The sequence below is a fragment of the Dermacentor albipictus genome, chromosome 1 (genome assembly GCF_038994185.2).
Source record: "Dermacentor albipictus isolate Rhodes 1998 colony chromosome 1, USDA_Dalb.pri_finalv2, whole genome shotgun sequence".
NCBI lineage: Eukaryota > Metazoa > Arthropoda > Arachnida > Ixodida > Ixodidae > Dermacentor > Dermacentor albipictus.
Genome location: NC_091821.1, coordinates 324,976,397 through 324,995,784, shown reverse-complemented (window position 1 = coordinate 324,995,784; position 19,388 = coordinate 324,976,397). Strand labels below are relative to the sequence as shown.

The window sequence follows — 19,388 nt, the reverse complement described above, 5'->3', positions numbered from 1 at the left end:
ACCGGGAAATTTGCACGGGACTGTTCGGTGCGGCATAGATGGAGAACACAATACGGGGTTTAAGATGCCTTCAAAGGCCATGGTGCCACGTGCCGGCAGGGTTTCGTGACAGGCTATGACATGAAGCTGCTCATTGGCCGTCAACAGTATTTCGTCACTGTCACGTCAGTACTATCGAGCGCGAAGTTTTGTTCAGTATCTACATTTCACGAGCTTCCGCGCAGTTGTAGCGCATTCCCTGCGTTACTCTGACTCGTTTAGACACTCCCCGATTCTAGCGGGACTCTTATAACCAAGTCCAATGACTTTGTAAGGGCGGAGGTCTACTGTACGTTTTATGCTTGCAGCATCTGTGCATGCTATTTTGCATAACTTCTGCGGCAAAGCTGAACAAAAAATGTAACGCGGCCTAAATTCGCATTACTTAGCTGACGAACGTTCAGTCAGTGACTGGCAGTCGCCGCGGCCATTGCCTCGATATCACGAGTGGCGGACATGCGAGTGCCGTTCAGCGAGGAAACTTTTGTGAATTTGCGTCAGTCTGTACTTGCAACGTAACTCGGTGGCTGGTTTCATTGATGAGGTCTTTAGCTGGCCGGACGATGGTGTTCTGCCGAACTGTTGGTTACGAGGATGTGCTTACAACCTGCCTTAAGGAAAGAAAAAGGGAAAGGCCCACACTGACCGCCGCGCACACGCAGGTAGTTCATGACGTTGGGCGCGGACTGGCTCGAGGTCATTGGCGGCGGCAGCCCCCGGGCCGCTGGTCGGATGTCGGTCGGGGGCTGCTGCGGCGCGGCGCGGGCCGGCGAACCCGTGCACAATGCCGCCGCGACTGTCGCCGCCGAGGGCGGCGGAGTCGGCGGCACCACGGGTTGCACCACCGGCGGGGCTGTCGTCGCAGCTGCTGGGGGCGTCGGGGGCGGGGTCTCGTCGTGGGCGCTCTGCACGCTGTCTTGCGTCGGAAGCCGAACGGGCGCATTCTTCCTGCACGCCGAGCAGTACGTACACGTCTCAGAGTGGTGAGGCGAGAGGCGGCCTCGTCACACGCGGGGCGGATCGACACGACTGAAACTTAATATGGAGCGAGCGTCGTGCCAATAGCTTGGCCTGACTCGTAGCATTAGGTCAAGGCGTTCGTTCTCCTGACGTGCATACATAAACCTGACATGATGAAAGTAAGATGGAGCCAACTCACCGGCTTCGCTGGTGAACTAAAGCGGAAATGAACGAACTGAAGACGCTTCGCTGCCCAGCGAAGGGCCAGGGACGCGAGCGAAGCGTTTTCATTTCAGTCACTTATACGGCTCGATACGCACTCTAACTGATTGACCAGAAATTAAACGTGTAAGCTTCTTTACAGTCCCGCTACTCGATGCGCGCTGAATGGTCACGTTACATGCGGCGCTGTTGCACTGACCGGCTGGGACTGGGCTTAGGGGACTCGTTGCTTCCCACGCTGCCAACGAGCGTGGCTGTGGACGCCGTCGAGCTGAGGTTTCCGGGTGTCGATGGGCAACTAGCGTCGGCACTCAGCGTGTCCGACGAAAGAGAAGCCTTCGGCGCCTCGAGCCGCGGCTGCTCCTGCTGGCTCGCCGAGGGGCCGCCGTTGGTGCCCGTCAGGCCCCTGCGCAGTCGACACCACCCGGGATATGGCACCGCCAGGGCTCATCTGGCGCGTCGGACTTGTTGAAACCCTCCCCGACATCATTTACAATGTGCATGGGCTTGCTACGCCTTTGGGTGATGCAGGCATTACCAATCCCGTGTTGGACCTTGAGCTCCCACCATGAAACACCCTATACGGAAGCGTGACGCATTACAGGGGCCAGAAATAAAGCATTGTCTACTCAAAATGTCCTGCATGCAGACGATTACTCTGGTAAGGGGCAGAAAGAAAATTATCGCTCTGTGGGGCTTCGCGTGCGAGACCTCGTTAGTGTAACGTACCTATAGACCTTAATTTCTGGGTAACCGGCTGGTAAAGTTGCCATCCCCGTTGCAATAAATTAGTGCATTCATTTCATTCAAGGAGGAAACAAAGCAGGAAAGAGGAGCTTATGTGCTATGCACTTACATGGGCATTCCGACTGCGGTGGCCGCGGCGACCACGTTGGTCTCATGCAGGTGCATGAGTTGGCCGAAGAAGCCGACGTCTTCGGGCGGCGCCAGCGTGGCCCCTTGTAGCGGTGCGCCGCTGGTGCCGGGCATGGGCAACGTGTGAACCAGGCCGCCCGTGGCCGGCTCGGGGGTGGGCGGGGGAGGCGGCAGGATGGGCTCCGGGCTGGGCGACACGACCTCGCGGATCCGCTTCAGCGTCTGCTCTTTCAGCTGCTCCTCTTCGACTGCGGTGGACGGAAAAAGAATCAACGCGTGCATCCCCCACACTTATATAACTGTTGGTCCCGCAGTGACTCACAATGAAGAACTCGTTGGCAGACGGACAGCAAGCTCTCTGGGTCAACGTTGCTTTACACTCGCTCTCTATATGAAAATGATTACAACTATAGGCTCAATTGATCTGTAGTGAGCGTTCCGGCACTGCTTATTTTTTCGACGCAGTGTAAAAAATGTAATAATTTCGGCTTCATTGGTACTTAATTTTCCTCGTTGATTTTACGAATAACATTGACGTCAAGCTAGAATATGCCTATTTGTCCGGCTTTATGTAACACCTTTACATAGTTGCGTGACTGTGCATGTACGATGCGTGGCCACGCACCCTTGTCTCTCTCCTCTATACGTTAGTATGCCTTAGGTGCACCTTTCGAGCACTAAGTACATTGAAGAGTGTTAGCTGTTGCGCACGTATATTCAAGTGTACATAAATTAAGGTATGCCATTGTGCCTAATGATTAGTGTGATATCTAGGTTGAGCGAACGCATGATTATGTTTCCAAACGTAGGTCGCCTCCTTGTTCTTGATACAAACGCATATGCTAGTTCTGTATTTCATAAAGGAAGTACATACATGAGCCATAAAAGGTGTCAGAAAGGGAGTACATAAAACCACTCCAGGATGAGACTAGTCATCGCAGGCGCCGGACATACGCCCTAGGCGTAACTTCATCGCAAATACGTAACTTGGTACAAAAATGATAAGTATATAATTTTACAGAAAGCGATGGTACGACGTAAATATCGTGGCCTGTTTCTCTTCTTTCTTTCTTTTTTTTCATGAGGAAGGGGGAAGTCGTAAGTATCGCGAGAGTCCACCCAGGTTATATAGTCTCGTGGTCACGGAGCAGATGAGGAGTGCAGGAGAGAGAGAGAGGAGACGTACACTTTCTGTAGCTGAGTCTCCAGTGCTGCTGGCTTCGCGAGACCTGCTGCACGACTTGCTGCGTGTGGTCGGGGCCACTGTGGCCCTGCTGAGCGTCACCTGCCTCCGAGAGCATGCTGGTTGTGCTGATGCGCCGCGAGTAGTCGTACTCCACCACCAGCATTCCCATGTCCCGGTCTGGCGCGGCGCCTGGCGCGCCGGCGGTGGCGGCGGCGCCCGCCTGACCGGCAGCGGCCCCCCCGGAAGGGCCGCCGCCATCGACACCGACGGCGTCCAAGGACCTGCGTCCGCAGCCAGGGAACCGACCTCATCGCGCACCTTCTGGGCCAATCTGGTGACACTGTCGCGATACTTGCCAGAGCAGTATGCACTTAACACACATTCGTAAAGTGTAAAGACTTGCCTAAATTTGCGCCTGTGTCTTTTTCTTGCCCAAGATTAATTTAGCGAAATTGCAAAAAAGGTTTGGCGGAGGCAAGTGGGCAAATAATATAGAAACATCAACGCAGCCTTTTAACATAGCGCTACCGCATGTGCCATTTCTGCTACCGTTCGCGGCACCTTTCATCTTGGCTGCGTACTGTTTAGCGCTCGCGCAGCGCATACGTGCTTTCTTTTCTTTTTTCTTTGTATGTGTGTGTGTGCGCGCGCGCTATGTTTAGCGGTCACTCACCCAGTTGAGTCCTGAAGCGCGGCGCCCATCGCGTTGATCTGCAGGTCCGGGTTGTAGTGGACCTTCTTGAGCGCCTCCAGCACTTTGACACCGTCGGTGAAGACTCGGTATGTGAGCAGGAACGTATTCAGGAAGTCGATGCTCAGGAAGCGCAGGTCCGTCAGGCGCTCGAAAAGGCGCTCGGGGCTCGCATAACGGATCTGCAGGTGCGCGTGAACGTGACGTGTGCGCGCACGAACGAGCCTGACAGCGCGCGAGCATTTTACCTGGGGCAGCTTGCAGGAGTTGAGTGTACGACTGAATCGGATGTCCACGTCGTCCTTGAACAGCCTGGGGTCGTTCCTGCAGCACGTGACAATGACGCGCCTCGGTGTTTCATTCACTCTGGTAATGTGTCATTCACTGCAGTAAAACTATTTATAAAGGTAGAAATGTTTAGTTGACGGTCCACATTTTTGTTTAGTTTTGTTCAATCTGAAAAAAGAAATAATGGTTCTAATAGCGTCATTGCTGGTCGACGCAAACTTTTTATTTTTTTCCCGAACATAGACACTATTACGCCAACCAGTCTGTGCAGTAGTTTCCGGCTTGAACTTCTTTTCACACTCGAAGGCAGGGTAGTTAACACCAATTCAGCTAACCTCCACCAGCCCTAGCGAAATTCTCTTAGATTGCGTGGAAACGCTCAGAAATGCAAGTTTGTTGTCATCGCCACCTTTCTCTTCTTACTAATTTTTCTGATATAGCATACACTTACACACTGTGACCGTGACGTATTGCCATCTTTAGAACTGTAGTGGGTCCATATAACTTAAATCAGGATATATAACATATTTTCACATTCACTGTTTACCCGCACTACTTCTTTTGCCCTGATGTCCTTGATGGCTTCTTTGCCCTGAAGAACGTGGTGCAAAAATGCTCTATCTTGTACTACGATGCCTGCTCGTACTCAAGCACAATAATATTTGCCAGTAAGCTTCTTCGATGTCGTTATCGATAATCTCAAGGTCATCAGGTTTCGTGCTGTTTTCTTCGAAACAGGCGCGTTTATCGTTCTTGCCGAAGCCTAAATTACAGTGGTGAGATTGCTGTCACCTCATTGTCAAAAGAAGGCGCAAATTAGCTCTCAAATAACTCATCGGCTAAAAGGATACTGGTCTGGGCTAGTTGGTTACAATCGACAAAAGTTTAGACAGGAGGAAGAAATAGAAATTTCTCGAGCCTTCCAAAATACAGTCCGTCGACTTTGTTTCGTTTCGATGTTGACGGATTAAAAGGCTGCAAAATCGCGCCCCTAGAGAGAAAAACATTTAAAGCATTTTAGACTAGTAAATGTAAGATCGCTTTTGTGAGTCGTCGCTACATCTCGCTTGTAGCGAGGAAATCTGCTACCGAGACATGCGAGCCTTGACTAATACGAACGCTCGATGTCTCTTTAGTCGTCGCCACGTACCTGATGGAATGCGGCATCGTGACCGACGAAGCGTCGCTCATCGTGCCGTGGAAGAGGTCGTTGAAATGCACATTATCGATGCACTGTAATAAAAGATGGAATGAGAGGATTGTTGAACAAGCGGAGTGCCCGTTGGCGCAGCGTACCTCCTTTCTTTGATGCGATGAGGAGGAAAATTTAGTGAGTGGAAGACGTCTTTATAAATACAGATAATTAGAATGAATGAATGAATGAATGAATGAATGAATTTTTTCATTTCTCTTTCTGTACAGGAAAGATGGTGACTGTAAGAAAGATCTGAAATTACCGCAGCTTAGACTATTACTCATAAAATGATCGTGCCTATTTAGGCGCAAGTATTATAAAACTGTTTAACTTTTGAAGCGTAAAAAATAAATAAAAAAGGCCTGCAAAATGCGGTGAATAATTTGCTATCGCTTTGTTCGGAGCTATTCTCAAAATATTTTAATTTTATTTGTCACTCATGGTGGCGTCTTGCAGCTTTGCTTCCATTTGATAGACGAAGGAACCTGGACCGCAGTTGAAATTAAGACCGAAGGATTGAGTACTGTGACGCACTTCGAATAGTAAATTTTAATTTTGCTGATAATTGAGAATGCATACGCCCATCCTGCAAGCAGGGGCATGAATAAGTAGATTAACGTAAAGAGTTTGGGGGTGTTGGAGATGGCAGGTGGTGGGCGTTGTGGATACGCAGAAAAAATTGGGAACTTATATTGAGCATCGACATCTTTGCACAGTGCTAAAGACAAAAACTGAAGGAAGAACACAACACATTATCAAGTTATGTTGAGCGGTGCTTTCTGCTTTCCTCGTGCAAACATATCTGGTTCAATCTTGGACGCATATTCCATTGCTTACAAATACCGTGAGTGACTAGAGGACAATGCCCCACAGTAACACAAACAAACACAAGTAATAAACTGACTAAATAATGATAAACAACTAACAAACGTGAAACTTCCTCCTTAGCTGTATATATATATATATATATATATATATATATATATATATATATATATATATATATATATATATATATATATATATATATATATATATATATATTGACAAGTTATAACGATTTTTACTCTCTTTCAACCTACGTATATATTTTTGGTGACTGATTTTCTCACTCACCTCACCCTTGCTGGACATGTGATTCTTAATTTATTATCTTCCTATCTCCTCTTTTTTTTGTTAGAAGGACTGTCAGATTACTTCGGCTTTTCGCTGTCTTCCATCCTTCTCTCTTATACGTTTACCCCGTAAAGACTGCTTCTCGGTCGTATTGCTGCTCCTGTAAAGCGTGCACCACCTGACGATGGTGTGCGCGGGGTGAAGGCTAACTTGAGAAGGTAAGACGGAGACCAACAACTCGCGCAATGTATTGCAGGCATTGATCAATAAAGTTATACTAGGTGAGCTAGCACCACTGAGTGTTCAGTATTGAAGCAGGGCTAAAATGAGGTGGCGGATATGGGAACTCATCTTGGGTTGAATGTATTAGAGAGAAATCTTGCTAGCTAACCACTGAGGTAGTGAGACTAACGATCTGCAAAAAATAATTTTAGGACTTGATACAGTCGTTCCTCTAGTCTAAAAAAATGCGCCCATTGTTGTGATAACACGCAGTGTTCACGTGTAATGTTATTTTTAATTTCAACAAGCAAATGAATGAACTGCGATGGTACAAATCTCGGGAATTTGATGGCATATCACGCTTGGTTAACAATAAGAGACCGGGTAAGTTCGTGTATATCCATGTTGTAATCGACAACGCAAACAATTAGATGACGGACAAAATACAGTATGCGAACACAGAGCAGTGTGCACTTTTACTGGGTTTTCGTACTTCGCGCATTGCCAATTACAACGTGCTTTAAGAGTAGATGGTGAGGATGCGACATGGAACAAGCATTATGTTAAGTTAATATAGGTTACACAGAAAAAAGTGTTTTACTATAAAAATACTTTGTCACGGTGTTTGCACATTTTACATTATTGTGGCTGTCTTGGCACACGAGCTGTACAATCGCGTCAATTTGTAAGGGAATTACCCCGCCAATTGCGTTGCCATGCAATTTGGTTTTATGTCGGTGAAGTTCTATGGTCTATTCTCGCACACTATTTTTGAAGCTACCGTTTGGTTCTCCAATCTTAGTTCAAAATAAGGCCTGTCACATTTCACTACATTCTAAATATTGCCAAATCCGCCAGACACTTTTATTGTTTATTTCCTAATCGTAACAGAAGTTGTGCTGCTGTTTCATGTGCGGATGGTTAATAACAGTAGTAAAAATTGTGCAGATCAGACGCACATAACACTGATAAGGCGGAAAATTCTGCGGTGCTACCAGACGAGCAGCCTTGTCGCCGATTCGCACTCGCCTTCCCCTTGCTGCGTACGGCAGCGCTTAGTTAGCGGCAGCAGCGCCGGTTCAAAAGCAATTCTGCGTTTTGTTTCCAAGACATGAACGCCAGTTCCATAGTTCGCGTAAAATGTGGGTGCATGCACACGACCCACTGGCTAAAAATTTCTGCAGGCGCTCGCACTTTGTCACGTGCCGCGTAGGTCGAGAGACGTCTCATACGATAAGCCTGCTCGGTAGCATGACCAGCCGCACGCGCTGTTGCACCGGCTGCACATTGCACGCAGCAGCAGCAGCAGCAGCAGCAGCAGCAGCAGCAGCAGGAGTGCTGCAATGCGTGCGTGCTGCTGCCCCGGCTGCACCCGGGACCGAATTCTGCTCGGCTCTCGTGGCGCTTTGTACACCAAGCGCGAGGAACGAACGAGCGAGCGAAGGCGGCCGAGGCGTTGCTAGGCTTACTCTGACCGGCGGCGGCCGCCGCAGCTGACAACGCCAGCGGCGACGACGCTTTGGGCGCAGTCACCACCGCCACACGCGGCGAATCGGATTCAAAGCGCGGCAACCGCCGTAGTGCAGTGTGCGTGCCCGTTCGTCACCTGGCTAATGTCGCTCGTCCAGGCCGCCTTCTCCTGCATGGTGGGAGCGACTAGCTGCACCGTCACCGGCGGCGCGGTCTTGAAGTCGACGATGATCTTGAAGTCGAGACCGCCATAGTCCTTCTGTTGCCCCGACCCACCGCCGGATGTCGCCGTTGTCGTGGCGGTGGAGTCGGCGCTGCTGCCGAGTCCGCTCGTGAGGCTCGATACCGAACTCACCGAGCCCTCTGCACCGGAAGTCAGGAGGAGGTTCGTCGAGAGGAGCGGAAAGGGGGAAAAACAACAATCTGACTCTCCGTGGCCCGTGGCGGGTGCGCTGCCGCGCCTGCATGTCGCTTCATAAAATTAAGAAGGCGTCTATCGACCGCGGATCTTCGGCTGGTCGATGGAATCATGCTGCCGCAAACGCGAGAGCGAATGCGTTCTTCACTCTGCGTGACTCACTTTTTTTCTCGGATGCGCTTTCACTTATATCGAGTCGTCCTGAAAATGCATTTCTGAAAAAAAGAAAAGAAAGAAAGAAAGAAAGAAAGAAAGAAAAGAAAGAAAGAAGGGAAGAAAGAAGGAAAGAAAAAAGAAAGAAAGAAAGAAAGAAAGAAAAGAAAGGAAGAAGGGAAGAAAGAAAGAAAGAAAGAAAGAAAGAAAGAAAGAAAGAAAGAAAGAAAGAAAGAAAGAAAGACGGTTTTGAACACACGAAAAAAAAAGAGCCCTTCGTTTTGCAAAATTATTTTCTGAAGCTCAGGACACTACTTGCGTACCAGCTTTAAATCGCTGTTTTGAATATAATTAAGTTCAAATCTAGTCATTCCATTCTTGTAAGAGCGTGGTATTATAGTTAAATGTGTAAACTGCCTGTAACGACGAGCACCACTTTCTTCGCGGACCGCACTGCGCTCGCATTGCGAAATTTCTGCCTATGATTTGTGACTCCCTTCTGCTAGTCCCTTGTCACTTATTCTCAAAGATACGGGCTAAATTTCCACATAGAAGCGAATGCGCGGGATCCGGCTGCCCATCTGATTTCGTCTCCTCGAGAGGCATTGCACAATCGAGCACTCCTGAAAAGACTACTCACGATATGTGCATAACGTCAGCATACAATGACACAAATGGATGTACCGAATCCTCCCTGATATACATTTTTTTGTCAAAAATACTACACATGCTGCGATTCTTAAAAACCTGTATACGAACAGCAATCTGCCACTTTTACATGTAGTCACAAAATTGCTTCTAATTTCGAGTACTTTCGCCACGTTAAACACTGTTGAGAAGGAAGCGCAACGAAACGGAAAAAGTAGAACCGTACAAAAGGCGACATAACTGTCGCACTGTTCTAATGACAACTGATATTAAGACGCGCAGCGCACGAAGACGCCCGCGAGTGGGCTGCCTACGGCTGTCGACCCCCGAAAGTTAACGTTTATGGCAGCGCAAAAGAAAGCTTTCTAGAAATTGCTAAGCGCTACCGAGTGACAGGCTCTCTCGAGACTATCGTCGTCGGCACAGAAGTACTGATCAAGTGACTGAAATAAAATTCTGCTCTTTCTCTTTTGCAGCCCTTGCTCTCGTTGTTGGAGATTTGAATGGACGTCATAATGTGCCCGTCGTTTCGAAAACCACCAAAGTCAAGTGCTGCACTTTAGAGCTCCTATGATCCGGTGCTACTTGTACTGTAACATGGAAGAACGTTTAGGCTTTCTGAAGATGGTGTGGTACAGCTTTATTAAAAGAGGGTTGGCTCACTGGGCTATTAAAGGTAAAAGCTTTCTTTTATCGCGAGATGCTTTCGAGAAGAAATCGAAGCAAGGAGGTAAGAGATACGCCATTTCAAGGAGGGCTTTTGCACTTGCGTTCTGAGAAACAATGTGATTGAAACGTCCATTGAAAAGCTTTTGCACAAGCTACTCGTACTCAGTTATGAACCTGCCAGTACGGGAGAGTCCTTCGTGGAGGTTGCCAGTGAAGCATTGCATAACGAACTTTATTTTAAGGACGTATTATTAAAACGGTATGCACATATCGTGAGTAGTCTTTTCAGGAGTGCTCGATTGTGCAATGCCTCTCGCGGAGACGAAATCAAGTGGGCAGCCGGGTCCCGCGCATTCGCTTCTGTGCGGAAATTTAGCCCTTACCTTTGAGAGTAAGAGACGAGGGACTGGTAGAAGGGAGTCGCAAATCATCGCCGGAAATTTCGCAATGCGAGCGCAGTGCGGTGCGCCGCAACGCACGCGCTGTCACGACGGTTTAATGCACCTGACGAATCGGTTTTCAATGAGCATGGCTTAGGAAAGCGGAGTGAACTGGGCAATAAAGCGCTTATCGCGAGAAAGAAAGAGAGAGAGAGCAGAGTATACGTGTTCTGTATGGACGATCCATTTTCTGGTAGATTTGTGGCCGCAGCGTTTGGTGCAGACGCCGGGCGGAAAGAGAACAACGTTTTCCTCTTTACGTTGAATTTTTCTTGGCAGATTTTATTTTTGTGGTTTCGAAACCCAGAGCGATTCCTAATGCGCCTGGGAAGAAGAACATCTGTTTTCTGCGGACTCTAATGCGAGGCGGCTGCGGGAAGAAAGAGGACGGGGCCGTATAATCCTCTTGCGCTTCTTCCCATCCTCTCGGTTGCGGTGTCTTGCATTTGTTTCGCGATTTAAGAAGCCCTCTCAAACGGGCGGTGGTGGCCCGGGGCCGTCGAGCTCGCGTACAGCTCGAAGCCAGTCGTAAGCAATGATCCTTCAAAACCGCGCCTGCGAAACAACGCTTTCGCCCGCTTTACACATATCGCGCGGGATTCCCCGCCAAGGAAAACTTACTTCGCCGCCCTCATTCACTCTCTTGCTTCTTCCACGTTTAGAGAGCGCCTGGCGATTGTTTTCGAGGAACCGAAAATGCTGTTAGCGCATGCGTTAGTGCTATTTGATTCCGCAATGAGCCGTCTCCATGCGCCGTATTTTTTCTTTGTTGAGAACAGCGCAATGTTCTGTTGTCTCGTAAAATCGCAAACTCTCTCGCGCTCAAATGAAATAAAATAAAATAACTTGAAACAGAGAGAGAGAGAAATAAATCAACGAAATGATTCTGTGGGTTATGCTGCAATGCAAGCGCGAAAATTGTTTTAAGTTTAGAACTAAAACGCTGTGGAACCCTTGAATGTAGCTTTATTATTATTATTATTATTATTATTATTATTATTATTATTATTATTATTACTACTACTACTACTACTACTACTACTACTACTACTACTACTATTACTACTACTACTACTACTACTACTACTACTACTACTACTATTTGTTTTGAAAACAGATTTGGCAGGAGGGGAAAGCGAAGAGCAGGCTGGCATCTGCCACCGGAAGTGGCCCAACGCCCCAAAAGATCGCACACACACAAAAGAAAAATTGCGTTGCTCAACGTTTGGAGGAAGACTGGTGCACTGACACGTGCTTCTGAATTGAGAGTGTGCAAAAAAAAAAAAAAATGTTGCGCATGCCCGACAAAGGCTGCTTTCTAAAAACAAGAACTCTCGCCTACCGTCTACGTCTGTCCCCCTAAGCGCGCTACTCCCAAGAAGAAAACCCGATCACGAAGGCTTTTTGAGAACGTGGTCAATTTTCTCGCCAGGGAGAGGAAAAGTATTGTTCGTATTCAGTATAGCTGTCTTTACCACCCCCGGCACTTTCACTCTGTCTGGGTTCAGTCGTGGTAAAGACGAGAAATGGGAACGACACCATTCCACTCGCGCGGAAAATTGGTGGACTAAAGTTTGGGTCCGAACTAGTTGGTTAATAAACGCCATTGCAGGGGACCGCGCTCAGAGAGAGAATTGTACTCCGTGGTCGAGAGTTCTTGGTTGGAAATCGGCTGCTTCACGGAAAGACGGTAACGCCCAAATTGAGGGTGGCGCAGATATAAGATTTTTATAGTTATACATTTATGAACACACATCTGCATGTAAAAAAGAAAACTACACAGAACTTCTAAAAAATGGCCCGTGACACATAGCACAAATCTGGTACTTAGCTTGATTACTCGAAGAGGCGGACATTATAGTTGTACGAAGAATCGAAATCCGTAGTTGAATAATTACCAAAAATTCTAGTTCACATCGGAACTAATGACCTAATTGCAATATTGCGCTTGACGAATCGGAGCCGGTCAATTCGCAAGGCATATCCACCCAGAAGGAATTTTGAGGCTGGCACCACTTGCGAGACATCCTTTTGCAATAAATGTGATGAAAGGCGTCGCTGCTCCAGCTAAATATTCGCACTGCTTAAAAGTACATATTGCTAAGGAAGTAAGTTGACGAACAGTGTAAACTGCTGCAAGTTCGCGGGCGCCTATCTCAAAACTGATGCCACTTCAAAATTCTTTCCAAGTGAACGTCCCTAGACAACTAACAAGTTTTAATTCATTATTTCAGCCGTGTGCGCTAAAGGGATTAGTTAAAGGTTAAGCAATGAAATATTGCTAGTTAGCTAAGTATTTGTTGTAATTTGTAGCTCAAGCAATGTCCGCCTGCTCGAGTAAGCGGCTTCAATTGTGTTGGCTAGCTGCCACTTTCTAAAGCTGAAAATAATTTACAAAGGTCTGTTGAGAAAGAGAAAAACCTGTTGTATCTATTTAACAGAATCTCCCCGTAGTGAAGTTTGAACGTTACCGTGGTTGACATTCTGGACTGCAGTCAAATTGATTCACGGAATTGTAACTCTGGGTCTACGAGAGAGGCTGTAGGAGAGGTCTCCGGAATAACTTTGACCGCCTGGGTCTCCTTTAAGTGCACCTATAGCTAAGCACAAGAATATTTATGCATTTCGCTCTCATGAAAATACTGCTGCCGCGGCCGGAAAGCGGAACCGTGACATCGTGGTCAGCAGCGTAAAGCCATAGTCTTGTTCACTTCAATCAGAAACAGCATCTTCACTCACCACCATCGTCCACGATGAACTGGAACTGATCGTTGGGGTCTTCGATGAGGGTGGCATCTGCCAGGGGAATTTTGCCCACGCTCTGCAATAGACGGCGCGAATGAGAAAATGAAGACGAGAAGGAGTGGTTACCAGTACTCGCTCGTTCAGAGGAACACCCAAATCGGTTTCGAGAGAAAAAAAACAAGGGTGTGCTAAACTTGTCAGCGAGCTGATAATAACCATTGTGAGCCTGCTTCAAGATAGGTGCAAATAATTTGCTTTCTTTAATGGAACTACCTGGAAATGACGCTAATAATGTCTGCGCAGTGCGGGATATCGGGAAGCAGTTCAGTTGTGGCGAGGCCAGACGTTGTGCATTTGCCCGTAACAATGCGCCTGCGCGTCTAAATTGAAGGTGTGTTTATTGGGGGGAACAATCCAGTTAAATTAACGCGCACCGGGCTTCCTTTGCACTTAACCCATTCCGTATATTTTCCGCGAGATATTCACAGAAATATGTACCTAGCTCATGTTGCTCCTCCTGAAACAGTATGGAAAACATATGTATTCATCGTAATGAATGTAGAAACGATTTAGTAAGAGTCGAATGCACCACATTTTTGTTCACTCGCCGTGCCTTTAGTGACGCCCACATTTACAGCATGCGCGACGTGCAGATATGCCTACCTCGACCAGATGTAGCTTGCCGGCCGAAGTTCGGTTGCAGAGGAGCATGTGGTTAGTGAAGAGGTAGCACTGGCGCACTACTTCTTTCTCTCCTTTAAGGTTTGGGATGCGCGATCGCTGGGACTTGGCCTTGTCCGACCCCACCACGTGGATCACGTTGCCTGTGCCAGAGACAAGCGAGAGATGGCGCTACTTCTCTGCACAATGCTACCTACGGGTCCCCTTTAGAGAGCTTTTACACTTGTTCGCGCGATCATATTCTGATTCTATTTTTTTTACCAGCTTATTTATATAGCTAGCGTAATCACTTGCATGCGTGTATGTTACTTGATGAGCGATTTTACGCTGCAAAGAAAAAGTTGTTGATTGTTTATTAATTAGTGTTGCAATGCCAACAGTCGTTTCATATTAAACCTATATTGCCCCTGAGCTCATAAATACACTAGCAAATACCAAAATTATTTTCTAATAGAGGGCTTCTCGCATCAGCACTAGAGCGTCAGAAAAAATGGAAGGAACCAGAACGATCTCTCTGGTATGGTCTGATTGCTAATAACTGAAAGTAATTGCTGCAGAAGAGCATCTTAAATCATGTCTAACGCTCGAGTTTCAATGCTTCAGAAAGTTTCTCTTGCTAACCAGGCTGTTCTTAACAAAAATTTTTACTATGGTTCAGATATCTTGTACTGTGCAGTGGAAGTAATTCAATGTGTCGGATCTTGGCAGTACATGATAGCTAGTTCTGATTTACAGAAAGCGAACTTCTGAAAAAAAAATAATTCAGCATAGCCATTGCAAACGCCGTAATCTCAGTCCCAAGAGAAATATATGTATATATGAGGCAGTCAGGGATGTTAACCAGTCAAGAGTCCGGTTGGCTACCCTTCTCCGGGGGAAGGGAGAAGGGGGAGAGAAAGAAGGGGGACAGAGAGAGATGTATAGAGGCGCAAAGTAATGCTAAAGACTACGGCCTACCAGTTCAAAACTGGTAGTAGCATGAACATCTACACGCAAATGTGTGTACGAAGCGAAAAAAAAAAATCGCGGATTATTTCAGAGACAGTGGCCGGGCATAGTCGTGCGGGAAGCATTACTGGTGTCTTCTGCGTGCGGGTGGCAGGCGATAGTGCTGCCACCTAGGCCATCTTGTTTTCTCTTCGGCGCGCTTCTTATATACCCATGGCCATCTGTTGGATAGGGTCGATAGCAAATCTTGTGTTTGGAAAGAAAAAAAGGAGGGATTATATTTTCCATGTTCTGCTGTAGACGGCGGCTGCCGCGGCGGGGACAGAGTTGTTTGGAATTTGTCCAGGACTTTAGTATAGCCGGCGAACGCAGCAAAAGGGCCTTGCGCCAGAAAAGAAGGAACAAATGAAAGCGTCGTGGGCGGTGGGGAAGGATAACCTGAGTGCTCCGAGAGTGCAGGCGCTTCTCTGATCGGATTTCTCGCGAGGGATAAAACTGGAGCGGAGCCGCGTACGACTCCAGACTGATGGCCAACGCGCGAGCGCTGTGGAAAAAGGGGGAACAATGGCAAAATGAAGATAGAAGATGAACGAACCAATGCGGGTGTGCGCCTCTATGCGTGCGTACGCGGGAGAGAGCGAGAGAGAGAGGTAGAACAGTCGAACTCGGAGGATTTGAGGGAGCTCTAGGAATAACGACGCTCCAGATTTCTTCTGCATTTCTTGTTTGGACTCTGGGATTGTCTTTAAAGCGGCGCTTCTACTTTCCAAGGCGTGGCGAAGAGAACCCCGGGGAGCGTCGCACTTTTCAAGTTATGACGACTTGCGTTTCGCTCGCGCCGCATGTACACGTGCCGAGAAAGCCCGATATAAATCACCTCGCTTCGGTTCTTTATTGCGGCATCGCAGAGAAAAGGTGGTCCATAAAAGTGAAGTACCGACATGACCTTTCCTGCAGCACTGAACAGAAGGATTTTGTTAGGCAATACAAGCCTGTGTTTATTCTGCGCTCAGAACGTTATTTCGCTGCGCAAATGTCTTGCGCTCTCTTTTTCTGAATTCGTGTGTCAGAGGTGTTGAAAGCGCATATCTAGACATGTTAGAACTTACATCGCAAAATGCGCACGCGTTCTGCAATGTAAGCAGAAAGCACGAACAGATCATGGGAACATCCGCTCATTCCCTAGCACAATTTTTTTTTGTAATGTATGAGAAGTAATGTCAGCAATGCTAACTGACATTACAGAAATCTCAGTAGCTCGTTTACTAAGTTACGATGGATTTAGTGTCCAGGAGTTGCTTTTCTGTTAATATCTTCGACTCAGATTTTGCAGAGCGTTTCAAATACTCGTGAGATGCTACCACTCGACGCGATTTGCGTCTCTGTATTTGGAGAATGCTGCGCGAAGTTGACGAATGCTTACACGCCCCTGTAAGAACCATTTTAGTGGGGGCACGTTCATTCTATGTGCAGTTTAGTTTTCTTACATCAGGACAATTACAGGAAGTTGTTACGGCACGAAGTGCGATTTCGCTTTTGTTATTTACAGCTGAATTATATAAAGAAGAGCACGCATTTTGAGAAAAATGGTGAAGGCCCAGCAGCTCAGGAACATGCTAACGAGAATAAATTTATGCGCCCAGGACGTACCACATGCTAGCCTGGAGGCTGTTTCGTGTGTACCTGCTCGAAATTTGTCCACCAAAAAGCCTATTACGTAAAACCTGTCTTCTCCGCAATAAGATGCTTTGTGGGGAGAAGCCCAATTCAGTTGTTTTTCTTTCGTGCTATCGCTTCTACAGTCGGCACGTTAGAAGCGCTTGTGTAAGTCTTATCACGAATGTCAAAATAATGGTGAGCGTGGCTATGAATAAATTAAGATGGAAACAAGAACGTAGACAAACAAGGTCGCATACGTTGGCATTGAATCTGGGCGTTATCGACTCGTAGACAAGCACTCAGCCGATTGCCCCATCAGGACATAGCGCACGCGTAAGCGCCACTTATAGTCTGGCGCGTCCTCAGCACTCAGTGCCACCCGCTACAGTTAGGTGAGTCACCACAATTCTTAGAAGTTTGTGCCATCGTCGAGGGTCTGGGACTGTACCCTCCGGAACTCAATCGTAGCCGACGCGTTCGGCCTATTCACCGCTAGTCGGTGCACGGGAGTAGATCATGTTTTTCTTGACGGTGACCGCACCGGAGAAGGCATGACGTATAGCTGGCCAGACTGAAGCTTGTTGTCTAGTCAATATCCGGTATTTAAGCCAGTATTGACTAAGAGTGTAACGATGACGACTGCACTGTACAGTAGCACAGCGACGCGTGAAAGAGGCTTTATTGTGAAAAACGTAGAGAGGTCGGTCTAAGGGACATATATCTGTATTGCTGCTCCACGCTGAAGGAAAGAGAATGCAGGAAAGGCAAAGGCGCAAGAAAGTGGAAGGGGCGCGACGAGGAAGTTTACAAAGAAACCGCGCAATGAACAGTTTTGACGACCCGTAGCCCTGTGGGCAGTGCTACAGAGAAATCGCAAATGCAAGTTTGCGTTCAACAAACCATAGCAGCGCAACACACGTATATTATGAGCTTAAGAGTGTCTAACAAGGCGTATTATAACATGGGAAAGCTACTTGGCATATATTAGCATGTCAGGTACGTACGCGCGCGTTACAAATAATCGTTTCATTACAGATTCGGAGCTCCCTTGCATATTGCTCACGAACGTACCCGTGCACTCGCTTCACGGTGCAATTAGATGCAGACTTCTGTCGCAGGTTAATTGATTTTCGAGACTTCAGTTGCGGTAACATAAAGTGCTGCCTTGGTCATCGCTTGACTGCCATCGTGTGACATGCGCTGACACCATGTTATATAGTCTTGCCCCCCCCCCCCCCCCCCCGTCCCCTTCCCCAGTGACCCATCTATTTTCTGGTCGCCGCTAAATAAGACGCACTTAAATGCTTTCACTTAAAGCCCAGACCACACGCACGCTTACGGACGTGCGCAAGCTCGCGTCTATGCGCCTTGCGCCTGCCACGCCTCGCCAGGAATGGAGGTTTGCATCGGCAGAGCAGCGCGACGGCTCACTCATAAGAGTAATTACCCTTGTTACACGGGCGGCCTTAACCGCGGTTAACACAACCGTGGTTATCGCAAAACGCGGGTAGCGCAGTTACACAGCAGGCGGAGCGCCGGTTTGACCACTAACTCCGGTTCACTGCACGCCGAGCTTGGTAATCTCGGCTTAGGTTAACCCACGTTTCGCAAGCGATCGAGATAGTGGATGGTACAGCAACGGTGTGCAGCGTGGGCCCTTCGCATGGAGGAAAGAAAAATATAAAAAAAAATTATGGGGTCTTACGTGCCAAAACCACTTTCTGATTACGAGGCACGCCGTAGTGGAAGACTCCAGAAATTTCGACCACCTGGGGTTCTTTAACGTGCGCCTAAATTTATGTACACGGGTGTTTTCGCGTTTCGCCCCCGTCGGAATGCGGCAGCCATGGCCGGAATTCGATTCCGCGACCTCGTGCTCAGCAGCCTAACACCATAGCCACCGAGCATGCCACGATGGGTGGAAGGAAAAAAGATAGGAGAGAGCATTTCGCCACGGAGCCAGCCTTGGCAAGCGAACGCTCCGTGACGCCAGTCCCTTTGCTCAGTGTCGGCCCAACAGGTGACCTTTTGCGTCGACATCACGGAGCAAGAATCGACATTTTCCGAGACATTTGGCGTTCGGCAGTTGGTTCTATGAGTAGTTTTTAATCGATGCGCTCCCGGAGCCGGCAGCTGCTCGGCTGTTTTGCCTGTATCTCTGGTCACATGGGTCGACACACTTGGCTTCAATCGCTTTGTGCGATGCTCCCTCCTATCTTTTTCCTTCCTCCATGGTCATTCACATGTCTTTTAAAAGCGTGTGATAAACGCCTTGGCAGACGCCGCTTCGTAGTTTGCTATTGACAGTCACTCTAATTTTCGACACGAATGGCGGTTGCACATCCGTCATGATGCGCCATGTTGACTCTCTGACCGGCTGTCGAGGGCTTATATACGTGTCTTGAAATTTGTGCCGGGAAGTGGAAGTTTTGCAAAATGCAATTTTGCGTTTTCATCAAGATGACGAAACGTGACGTGAAGGCGCAAATTTTATCGACTAATGCATTTTTTTTTTGCTCCTTGGTAGCTATATTGCAACGTTAGCGCTTCAAAAAGTAAGTGAGCGGTAGCGTGCAAAAGCCAGTGCAATGCATCTGCAACTTCGCGAATATGTGCTCGTGGTCCATGATAGCCGCCATGTGAGCTTGCTGATTGACTGAAGGAATATCCCGTGGGGAGCGTCACAGGAAGAGACATTTCGTAAAGGTCAATTTGACGTTGCGTGACGTTGCGCTGGGCCGCCATTCCGGAGATTTTCCGCC

At 47.8% G+C, this 19,388-nt stretch overlaps 1 protein-coding gene across 1 annotated transcript in view; it reads right to left on the bottom strand.

Annotated features, from left to right (window-relative positions):
• LOC135910178 (ras-specific guanine nucleotide-releasing factor 2-like) overlaps nucleotides 1-19,388 on the bottom strand; it is a 354,652-nt gene that overhangs the window by 25,795 nt on the left and 309,469 nt on the right. The window contains exons 12-21 of the mRNA XM_070528983.1: nucleotides 14,002-14,162; nucleotides 13,333-13,414; nucleotides 8,402-8,628; nucleotides 5,413-5,495; nucleotides 4,223-4,298; nucleotides 3,957-4,156; nucleotides 3,284-3,564; nucleotides 2,078-2,345; nucleotides 1,421-1,627; nucleotides 686-987 (exon numbers count right to left, since the gene is read on the bottom strand). Coding sequence (XP_070385084.1) covers nucleotides 686-987; nucleotides 1,421-1,627; nucleotides 2,078-2,345; nucleotides 3,284-3,564; nucleotides 3,957-4,156; nucleotides 4,223-4,298; nucleotides 5,413-5,495; nucleotides 8,402-8,628; nucleotides 13,333-13,414; nucleotides 14,002-14,162 — 1,887 coding nt within the window. The remainder of the gene's footprint in view (nucleotides 1-685; nucleotides 988-1,420; nucleotides 1,628-2,077; nucleotides 2,346-3,283; nucleotides 3,565-3,956; nucleotides 4,157-4,222; nucleotides 4,299-5,412; nucleotides 5,496-8,401; nucleotides 8,629-13,332; nucleotides 13,415-14,001; nucleotides 14,163-19,388) is intronic.